The sequence below is a fragment of the Vanessa atalanta genome, chromosome Z, assembly GCF_905147765.1.
Source record: "Vanessa atalanta chromosome Z, ilVanAtal1.2, whole genome shotgun sequence".
Classification (NCBI taxonomy): Eukaryota; Metazoa; Arthropoda; class Insecta; order Lepidoptera; family Nymphalidae; genus Vanessa; species Vanessa atalanta.
This window is the reverse complement of record NC_061902.1, coordinates 11,658,431-11,669,268: the sequence shown is the minus strand read 5'-3', so window position 1 is coordinate 11,669,268 and position 10,838 is coordinate 11,658,431. Positions and strand designations below refer to the sequence as shown.

General features: G+C 31.2%; 2 protein-coding genes across 3 annotated transcripts in view; both read right to left on the bottom strand.

Annotated features, from left to right (window-relative positions):
• Nucleotides 1-867: 867 nt before the first annotated feature.
• The window catches only part of LOC125075773 (neurocalcin homolog), a 76,869-nt gene continuing 66,898 nt past the window's right edge, over nucleotides 868-10,838 (bottom strand). Inside the window, exons 2-5 of the mRNA XM_047687512.1 lie at nucleotides 3,589-3,744; nucleotides 3,380-3,498; nucleotides 2,844-3,032; nucleotides 868-2,742 (exon numbers count right to left, since the gene is read on the bottom strand). Coding sequence (XP_047543468.1) covers nucleotides 2,548-2,742; nucleotides 2,844-3,032; nucleotides 3,380-3,498; nucleotides 3,589-3,658 — 573 coding nt within the window. The 5' untranslated portion in view covers nucleotides 3,659-3,744 and the 3' untranslated portion in view covers nucleotides 868-2,547. The remainder of the gene's footprint in view (nucleotides 2,743-2,843; nucleotides 3,033-3,379; nucleotides 3,499-3,588; nucleotides 3,745-10,838) is intronic.
• Nucleotides 5,659-10,838, bottom strand: part of LOC125075774 (neuronal calcium sensor 2) — a 71,718-nt gene continuing 66,538 nt past the window's right edge. For both annotated transcript variants that reach the window (XM_047687515.1, XM_047687513.1), the window contains exons 2-5: nucleotides 9,206-9,324; nucleotides 8,955-9,098; nucleotides 8,557-8,685; nucleotides 5,659-8,474 (exon numbers count right to left, since the gene is read on the bottom strand). In XM_047687515.1, coding sequence (XP_047543471.1) covers nucleotides 8,298-8,474; nucleotides 8,557-8,685; nucleotides 8,955-9,098; nucleotides 9,206-9,316 — 561 coding nt within the window. In that variant the 5' untranslated portion in view covers nucleotides 9,317-9,324 and the 3' untranslated portion in view covers nucleotides 5,659-8,297. The remainder of the gene's footprint in view (nucleotides 8,475-8,556; nucleotides 8,686-8,954; nucleotides 9,099-9,205; nucleotides 9,325-10,838) is intronic.

Genomic DNA, 10,838 nt, shown 5'->3' with positions numbered 1-10,838 from the left:
CAGAACTGCGATACTGTAGCGATATAAGTAAGTCTTATATTACATTTGACTAATTTATGTAAATGTTAATAATAACCTAATCGATTAAAATGTTGTGATACTCTATGATATTATACGTTTCATAAGTTGTAATCAACCACTTGGTTGCATAATAAGGCATGGGCTTTTGGAGTATGGACTTGTATTCTAATGAGACTATTAATAATACACAATTTAACAATTCTTTATATACTACAGATAATCACTTATAATTAATTTTATATTTCATTTAGTCTTTGTGTTTTCATACTTTACTTTTACTGCAAACCACTGTCACCTGCGTGACTCGATGAACTTGTCCATCTGTACCGACTAAGCTTCCGATCTGCATGATTGTCGACTCCTAATTATTAGCAAATATACACTAACCATAATATATTATATATAATTTCCACAAACCGTTTTAAATAAAATAAAGTAATTGAATAATACTTAGATTGACTCGACTATAATTAAGTTTAGAACATTTTTTATTAAAAACTAAACCTTAATAATATCAGGGAAATTCATAACTATGTCGCCAAAATTGGTTTTATTAAAAAATATATCTGCTTGTTGCGTATAACGTTGGCGTTGTGCAAATTAAATCGACCGACCTGACAATTTTAATACCTAAACAAGACATTCGAGGTACCCATGAACAAACTAGAGCTGCAAAATACTTACTATCAAGAATAAACAATATAATGACGAATTTAATTAACCTTTTTATCAACCTGAATTTACACCGGAATTAAAAAAGAAACAATTTAAACAGATTAATATATAATATATTTCATCTGTGAAAATAATGAATCATTTTTGGAAGCAGCGCCATCTCTTGGCGTAGTCAAGGTACGACGTCCATATTACAATATTATGTAAATGAAAATTATTTAAGTATACGGTGTATTTTAAAATATTTTTCTTGATTTAGGAAGACACATTATTCGAATAGTCGAGATGGCGTCGAATATGTAAGACTAGTGGGTACTCGGGACAAAAGGAGTCTTACTAGGAAGGCACCGAATTCTATATTGAATTCGTAAAAATGTATAAGTCATGAGTATAGTGGTCAAAAAGGGCTCAATGACACATTGTCAAGATATCCAAATGGAATTGCAGTAATATGCACATCAGGCTTACCGAAATCAGTCGCATTTGAATAATCTCTGAACAGACTGACTGTATGTTATTTTGTATACAAATCTTCGCTCTCGCCATATACCATAACGTGTATATTGATAAATTAATATTCCTGCGTCTACATAATAAACCTAGCTACACATATATGTATCTTAATTATAAAATGACGGTTTTTAGAATTAATTATTAAAGTCACTAACATATTTATTGTATATTAATATGATAATCCGTTCCAAGTAAAGGCTAAATCAGATCTTTGTTATATGTTTATACATAGATATAATCTAATATAAATATTTCATTACAAGCCACATCGAAGAAATTATGTATGATTTAGAATAATTTAATTTTGATAATTATCAGTATTTGATATACATGTAGCTGTTTAATTTTTTTTTTACATTTTTTTTAATTCTTTTTTTTCATATAAAATTACTTGATGTATATAAATAATAACATCAAAAAAAGCAACCATTCCAGTAGTTGCCGGAAATAAAAAAAAATATAAATAATAATAATAATAATAATTGTACAAACAATTATACATATATGTGATATATGAAGGATTTATTTCGATGTGTAATTTGTTTGAGATAATTGGGCTCAACTCGAATCTCTTCCTAGACATGTCATGTCACCTTAACTCTAAAATTGATGTGATGCTTCCAACGAAGTTAACTTCACAGCCCTGTCCCAAGTGCTACGTTCCATTTATATTGGGAAGAATATTGTACGAATACCATTCTGCCCTTATATGAATAAGTTATTATTAGTTATGTCCAGTACACGCGGACGCAAAAATCCGCTCAACAACTCTTAATTATAAATATTATATTCATTAATAACTTACATACGGCGATTTAGGAATAACGCAAAAGCAAGCATTTATTTTAAACTAAAGCATAAATTCATAGGATCCCATGAAATTATCAATGCAATGGACTTAATCAATTATAAGTCTAATAAGCGAATAAAACACGTTTGCTCATTCAATTATTTTCACGTCTGTGTAGACACTAAACATATTATAATCCCCAAAAAATATAGAATACAATACTGTAAGCTTATACCCTAATAAAGCCCTGGCGAAGAGCTGCTTTTGCGTAAGTCCAAATCACTGAACTCTGCGTCGTAACGTAGAGTCACAACGGCACGTTAAATAGATAAGATATGGATAGAAGGCTGTATAAAAAGAAAGTGGAAGAATTCAACAAGAGCTAAGCAACGGGACAATCTATAGATTTCTCGTGCAATAGCGCTTTGCAGCGCGCACTAGCTCTTATAAGCATTATACAAGTGTGATAATATACAAATTAGGTTTCTAAATTGGATATAGATAAGTGGTTCTTGAACGCTTGCTGTAGCCGATTAGTATCTGAGGTATCACTGAGACTGAGGGTCACACTGCAACAGCCGAACAATAGACGGGTCGCTCTTAGCACCCTCGATAAACTCTTCGAGAGACAGCTTGCCGTCTTTGTTCCGGTCCATCTGACGGAATATTTTATCCGTTCGCTTCTCGGGCGTCGATTCGTCTTCGGGCATTTTCATGACAGAGCCGACCATCTTGTAAATTGCCTAGAATTATTAAATTATTCCATTAAAAAATAGTTTTTTCGACTGGTCAACATATATCTATATCCTAATAAATAGAAGAAAATATATATAAGTGATCTTACGGTAACAATTTCCAGCATCTCTTGTCGCGAAATGTACCCGTTTCCATCGAGGTCGTACATCGAGAAGGCCCATTTCAATTTCTGTTCGAGTTTACCGCGAGATGTGACGCTGAGAGCGCAAAGAAACTCCCGGAAATCTATAGTACCATCGCCATTAGCATCAAATGTCCGAAACACGTGTTCTGCAAACTGTACAAAAAAACAAAGTCAAATACAAATTCTTTATTCCGGTACAAGTAGTATTATCATTAAATCTTTGCCTTTCAAATCGGATCTTCTTTAATTGTGTCTCTTCAGTAAATTCATAATAAAAGCGTTTAAAGTTTAGTATGTAAAATAACCTATAAGTTAATAAGGTATTATAGCTATAGATCCCTTAAAACGATGCGTTTAACTTGTGTTTAAGTTACGATAATAGGCTGTTCCGTTCGAACTTAGCTATGAGACCGGTCGGGATCGAAATAACCACTTCCGCTTAGGCGGTACTTCCTGCTACATTATAGGAACAATGTTTTTTTTTTGTTTGATTATCATACCTTACTAGCATCTCCATAGGGGAAAAAATTCCCATATATTTTTTTAAACTCCTCTACTGATAAATGTCCACTTGGACAATCCTTTAAAAATCCTTTATACCATTCTTGTATCTCGGCATCTTCAATCACATAAATAATAATATTATAATTAGTTATATTTGTATTATAATTTAATTTGTGTCAACCGTTGATTATGAATAAATGAATACCTGAAAATTCAGTGTTTTGCTTCAGATCCTCTAAGACTTCAGGTTTAAGTTTGCTGTTTTGTTTACCCATTTTTCTTTTATATTTACCACTTAGATTGAAGAAGTCTCAATAATTTACACAGCCGTTCTATCTCTTAGTTAGTCAATTGTTGTTCCCTAAAATACGAATAAATCATGTAAAAAATATATTTAAATAAACAACAAACCATTCAAGTAGACATCAAACGACAATAATAAAATCAAAAACGGTATTCTTGATCAAGTACAATTTATATTTAGTCTGACGCTACAACGTCCACCAGACTCAGATGAAATGATATATATCACTCAAGCAACTCAAAACAGTAACACAGACACCAACATTTAAGGAAATGACGTTACCTCTTCTTCGCGTATGGAAAATTAAATTAACGATGACACTAATGGGTGAATTTACAAAATAACGAGACAAATTAAGAAGTTGTTTTTTTTTTGTAATTTGTATATTATACATGAATAGGCAAAACGTGAATCATTAAAATATGTATTCTTAGAAATACAACATAGAATTCATAGGGACAGTGGTTATTTTCCATCTATATAAGTGCCTATCTATTATTCTAATGACGCTGGTACGACAAGGTTGCTTTTGTAAGATACACTGCAAAATTGATACGTTTGTAAATGAGTGCACGTGACATGCACAATAAATGTTTAAAAAATCTTACTCAGACTTGCGAGATATATCATAAATAAGAATACTGAGCGCCTAAGTTTTTGTCAAGACTATATAATATCTTTACTAAACGCATATGCAATAGTTTCATGCTTGAGTACAAAATATAAATGCGTAATAATGTACATTTGCTCATTGTTAACGTTACTTAATTTTCATAGAATTACTTATAAAAAAAACAGTCCTACTTGTTTTTTATACAATCTTAGCTGTCACCTAATAACATATTTATATTCATAATTGATTTGGTTTATTGAATACGATATGATACTAACATAGTAATATTTACAGAATATTTAAAAAAATATATTTTAAATCGATTATAGAAACGATAAAATAACAATTCGTTACATCGAGTAGAAGCTATTTCCGAATTGTTATCAATTATAAGGAAATGTTATTTTAAGGTGACAGCAAGTCTCGCGTGTAGTTTAATAAACTGCACTTTTTTTTTACAAATGTGTCGCATGAATACTATTAAATCATATTATGAGCATGCAAATTATACAATAAATTACTGAATTACATTGCGCTACGTGCCAGCGGCACAGTACTCGACAAAATTGATATTTGAATAATAGAAAATACTAAGACTATTATCGAATGCAACTACGTAAGTACATATCTTAAATGTTATATAATTAATTAATCTATTACACGAACTACGAGGATAATAGGTCAATAAAGTGAAATGCGTCCGCGAAGGAAGTGAAGAGTTGAATTGTTTTAAATTAAAGAAAGTAATAACATCTCGGGCAATTTACAACCCGATAGACAAAACAATAAGGAATGTACTTTTCTGGTACAATTTTTAGTGACATTTTAGAAATAAAAATTACAAATTGACTTACAACTGAATACACGAGGAACAGATAAATTACAATTAAACAAAAAATATATCTTACAAATATTGTTCCGTATTAAAAAAATAATAACATTTCAGCTGAATATAAATACCTACAACAAAAAAAAACATGATTCTTAACATTAACTTAATCCTAAAACAAATAAAAATATATAATTAAACCTAATGCCATTGTGTGCAAAATAACTTAAACATAACTCCAGAAAGAGCTGCTTCACGCAAAAACTAAAAATTACACAATTATTCTTAACTAATTATTCTATAATGACAAAGACCACAGAGTATATAATTGAAAATTAACAAAGGGGTTTACATAATTACAATTTATTTGGCATATAAACTTTAACAAGAGCATTTAACAAAACAAACATACGATATACATTAATTTAAGCAGCGCAATATTTGACAAAAATAAATTATGACTAAATAATATTTGCTTTGATTTAAAAAAATACAAAACAAATTAATTTGACTAAAATTTTACTTCACATGAGCGTCGTATACTGAATAAATATTGCAATCATATGTTTAATTATTTTTAAATTAATTCTTATTAATAGTTTTAGATCAAGGTTTTTCTAAATAAATAAAAACAAAAGAAATCTTAAATATCAACTCAATTACTCTGTAAAACTGAATTTATTATAATATAATTCAAGGTCAAATACAGTACTGCTAAATCCTCAGAACACAAGGGCATAGTAGAATATGTATTTGTCGTAGTCCAAAGAGCCAAAATGGTAAACTATATGAACTGCAATATCTTATATTTGAACCAATTTCGAAGTTAAAAATCATAGGCAGATCTACGAGAAATTAAGTGTAGTCATTTACTACGTCATGTTATCATTAAAAAATGGTTTAATGCCAGTTCTAATTAAGTCAAATCTGAGGAACAAATTATTACAGACATAAAACAATTAGATAACCTTATAAGCATATTAGGAATAAACATTTGAGCCAAGATTATAAGTATAGACACAAAAGTTATTTGTGTTTTAAATTGAAATAGAGTTGTGCATTAGCTTTTAATAGAGAAATCTAGTAAAACCTTTTTTTTAATTTATTAATATTATATATTTATTATAATGAAAAGAGAAATAAAACGTTATACGGGAGCTTGGGTCGCGATGCTGATTTTATAGTGTATTTATTATGATCCAAAAAGGATACATTTTTAAAGTTTTTAATTTGAAAATAGTACTAGTTTTAAATTTAATTTACTCCTAAAAATATTAATTGTCCGTTTCAATTTTTAAGTTACATTTATTTTAATATCATTTAAATACCGAATTAATGCATCGTTAATATGGTTTTCACTTACATTAACGATATTAAGATTTACAAAGATTAGTTTGTTTAAAATATGAGTTTATGAATTATAGATGAAACCGATATACAAAAAGGAAAGGATAAAAACTTACGTCAACAAAACTCATGGAATGTAATCTTAGGCAAGAAAAACATTTTCTTTTTAGTTTTCAGTGCATACATTATACATATCGGACAATATTGATCAAAATCATGTTATATTCAAATATTAAAAATGTCTACAAACTTTTTAAACATTTTATATATTTATTACAAAATTACGATTTATCTAATACTTTACTAGCACCCAAACCTGTTTAATACAATATTTCCCTATTACATGTATTTTAGTCGATATTTATTATTATGTTTTTTAATTGTGCGGAAAGATATCATAGCTATTCTTTATTATATTCCAATAATCGTGCACTGAAAACTAATAACCATTTAAATACAACAAAACCATAATTCGCGACCCCATCAAACAATATGGCATATTTAAAAAATAATTACAGCTTTTTCATAAATTTTAATTACTCTACCGTCTAATAAATATACAATCTAAAAGATATGGGGACTAGGATACACTAGAAATTTTGTTCCTTAACTACAATTTGGAAGGAGACTTGTGCATGAATTTGGCGTTATTTTTATCCGAAACAATTTAACATAGCCGATATCGCTTGGAACGAAGCAAATAGTCGAAACAAAAACAAGAGAAGAGAGTAAAAACCTATTATATCAGGAACTAGAAGGCACAGTAGAGGAATGTAATATCGAAGAATATAAAATTAAAGAGCGACTGAAACCATTACCTAGAAGTCTATATGTTTAAGCTCAAGTCGAACGATGTCAGAATTAAATAGTCAAAAACCATCGAGGACAGCTAATACTAGAATGTCAGTTTTAAACTGAGAGGATAAGATGACTTTCCCTGTCTATGTGAATAAGGAGATATAACACCAGATTTGAAATATGTGACACCAATGTTCGACATTAGATCGATAAATACTTATTAATATGCATATAATAAAACTTACATATAATTCGACTTAACTTCCACAGAAGCGATCAGATTGTGTGTATCGATGCGTGTTCGGTATGCGTTAGGTTCTGCGGTTGAATTTATCAATCTGATCTTCTCTGTTCGATCACCACTATACTAATTGTTGCCTTAATAATGTAAGATTGACATTTGTTTATACTTGTGCAGCACATTAATTAACCATTGATAAATTTAAAGTTCGATGAGAGGATAGTTTGAGAACGATTGCCTATTAAGTGTATGGTTCGGACATAATACTTTATATTAGGGGGACGTCCAACGGCGACATTAAAAGAAAAATTTAAAATAACGATTCCACAGATCATCCTCATTGTGTGAATTTAAATGTATACATCAAAGTTGGGCGTGTCTATATTGACGCAAACAATACTATCGGCTTTTGATAAACAAGATCGGATCGTGCTGGTTTTAGAATTGAGATTTAGGTTGATCGAATGCAATAGCCGCAGATCAAACGTATCGCGGGCTATAATACATTTCAGTTTAATACGACTAGCGACATTATAGACGTGCTTGTCAGCGTTTTATATTTAGATCAAATCTTTACTATGGTGCAGTTCGCACCGGAGGAGACGAAACGAATCTGGTGAATTAAATATAAGGGTATCCATCAATCATATTCAATATCAAAGTCTTAATGAGCCTTTCAACTATTAAAAATTAAAGTGGTAAAATATAAAAAAATAACGCCGTCGGTTCATATTGAGGTATACAAGGGAGAGAATGGTTATGAATTGATAAGAAGTAACGCCTTAAGGCGCAAGCATTTTGGAAAGCTCCTCGTCTTGGAGACAACCCTTGAGGAACTCCTCCTGGGTGAGTTGACCGTCGTTGTTCTCATCCATCTTCGCGAAGATATTCTTAGCGCGCTCTTCAGCCGAATCAGCTGGCCTGTTACTTGAACAAGCTCCCAACATATCGTAAATAGCCTGTAATAAGTTAAATACATAGTCAAAAAAAAAACTAAAATTATTTCGATTAATAACATTGTTATAATATCTTCTGCCTTACTTGAACGATTTTTGTCATCTCCTGAATATCAATCACCCCGTTTCCATCAACATCGTACATACGGAAAGCCCATTTCAGCTTCTCCTCGGGAGTTCCACTGGAGGTCACGTGGATCGCTTGTAGGAATTCCTAAAACAAACATTAATTCTCGATACACAGCAACATCCCAGCAACCAATAAACAAGGGCGGTCGACTGTTTTGTACATATTACATAAATCAGATAACTCATAGAAATAACAATTTTAATTAAAATGGTAATGTCGTAACATCGCAACATCAATATTTATTTATACAATTCGCAACTGCATGCACGAACAGAATTATAAACACAGCAAATAGTAAACATTCGCATAATTCGCGCGATGGATTATATTGGTTTTAGTCGCTTGTTTGTTACCTTAAAATCTATATATCCGTTCTTGTCCATGTCGAATGTCCGGAATACGTGATCACAGAATTCGACAGCGTTACCAGATGGGAAAAACATCTTATACATGTCGACAAATTTAGCCGGGGTCAGCCTTCCGTTAGGACAATCTTGCTGTGAACGCACAATATTCAAACATTAAAGCATCATTTGAATTCAAAATAAACGACCTATCAGTACGCTTGCATGAGCGTACAGCTGGCGCCGTCGCTCTTACTTACCTTGAATCCTTTATACCATTCCTTGATGGTAGTCTCGTCGTACGACGTGTGCGTCTTGAGGAAGTCCATATCCTCTTTAGTGAGTTTATCTTTGCTCACGAAGCAACCCATCTTGATTTCTAGAACAAAATATTAATACATTAAACAATATGAACAAATATCTTCTCGATTTGAATTTTTATAACAGAAATCATCAACAAAGGTGAACACTTTTATCGAGTAAATCTTATTGTTACTGACTTAAAGCAACACTTCTTATACAAAGTTAATATAAGTAGAATAAACAAAGACGTCAGTCATGAAGTTAGTCTCTATAGATCTAGGAACGTATTATGTTTTTCTCGACTGGCATAAATAGCGAGTGTGGTCTGATACGATACATCTCAATCAGGAACTTAACGAGAAAACCGTAGACAGTAACAGACAAAACAGTAGGAACAAAATATTTTTAAAACTTCTTGTTTATGATATTTCATGTATTTAATTTTAGAAATAATTCGTGTAGACGTGTTATTATACAAACGCACAGTTAATAATTAACTTTTCTATGCCTAACTAACTAACCAATCGATAGTGGCAGCATTTATTGGGTGATTATATTAACTAATTTTACTGTGGCATTCTTTTACAATTTTAGTTTATTAACAAATACCAAAAGACTATTTTCTATGTTCACGTATTATAATTTAATTGCTTTGTACTAATGAGGTAATTGTCGCCGAAAATCCTATGCAGATAGAATAAACGAAAACCGGTGACAGCACATTGTACAAGACTGTTTGGGAAGGTACCACTCACTCATCAGATACTCTTCCGCCAACCAGGCAGTTTGAAAGGTGAGTGAGTGTAATTAAAGGCAAAGGGACATAACATCTTACGCCCTAAGGTTGGTGGCGCATTAGCAATGTAAGAAATGGTTAATATTTCTAAGATAAGTGGTGACCAGGTATCACCAGGTGCCTATTTGTTCGTCTGCCTACCTATATATTTATAGACCATAAGAAAAAACCATGATGGCGGCACTCTACCGCTTTTTACTTTATTTCATAGATTTAAAATTACAGGAAAACGTATTTATATTACGCACACATAAAAACTATTTTTAATTTATTTTTAACGGTCCCGTCATGCAATCAATCTTTATTTACGAACACCACCGAATGGAATATCGTACAAAAGGCCTTTTGAAAAGCAATCAAAAATACGTAGGTATTTGAAGTATTCCGTTTATGCGACATCGTTTTTGCAAATTTTTTATGTAATGTTTGTTATTATAATATTATTTAAATTTAACGTTTGAGCAATATTGAGAATGTAACTGCGCGTGAATTGTTAATTCTATAATTTTCCAATGGTTCAAAGTTTAAATGATCTCCTGGGAATTGTTACATTTCCCGGGTGATAGACTAAACTTCGATACAATACAATATGGCGACCCGACCTACTTTATAAGTTATTAACAAGCCGAGTTCTATTATAATTTATCACGTGGTTAGCCGTTAATGCGTTTACAGATAGTACAATAAAAACCATTTAAAAATAAAGGCTAGGTGCAAACATAGTTTTTTTTTATATGATACTGGTAAAACCAGGCAACGCTGTGACGCCTGTGTATATTTACCAACACTCATGG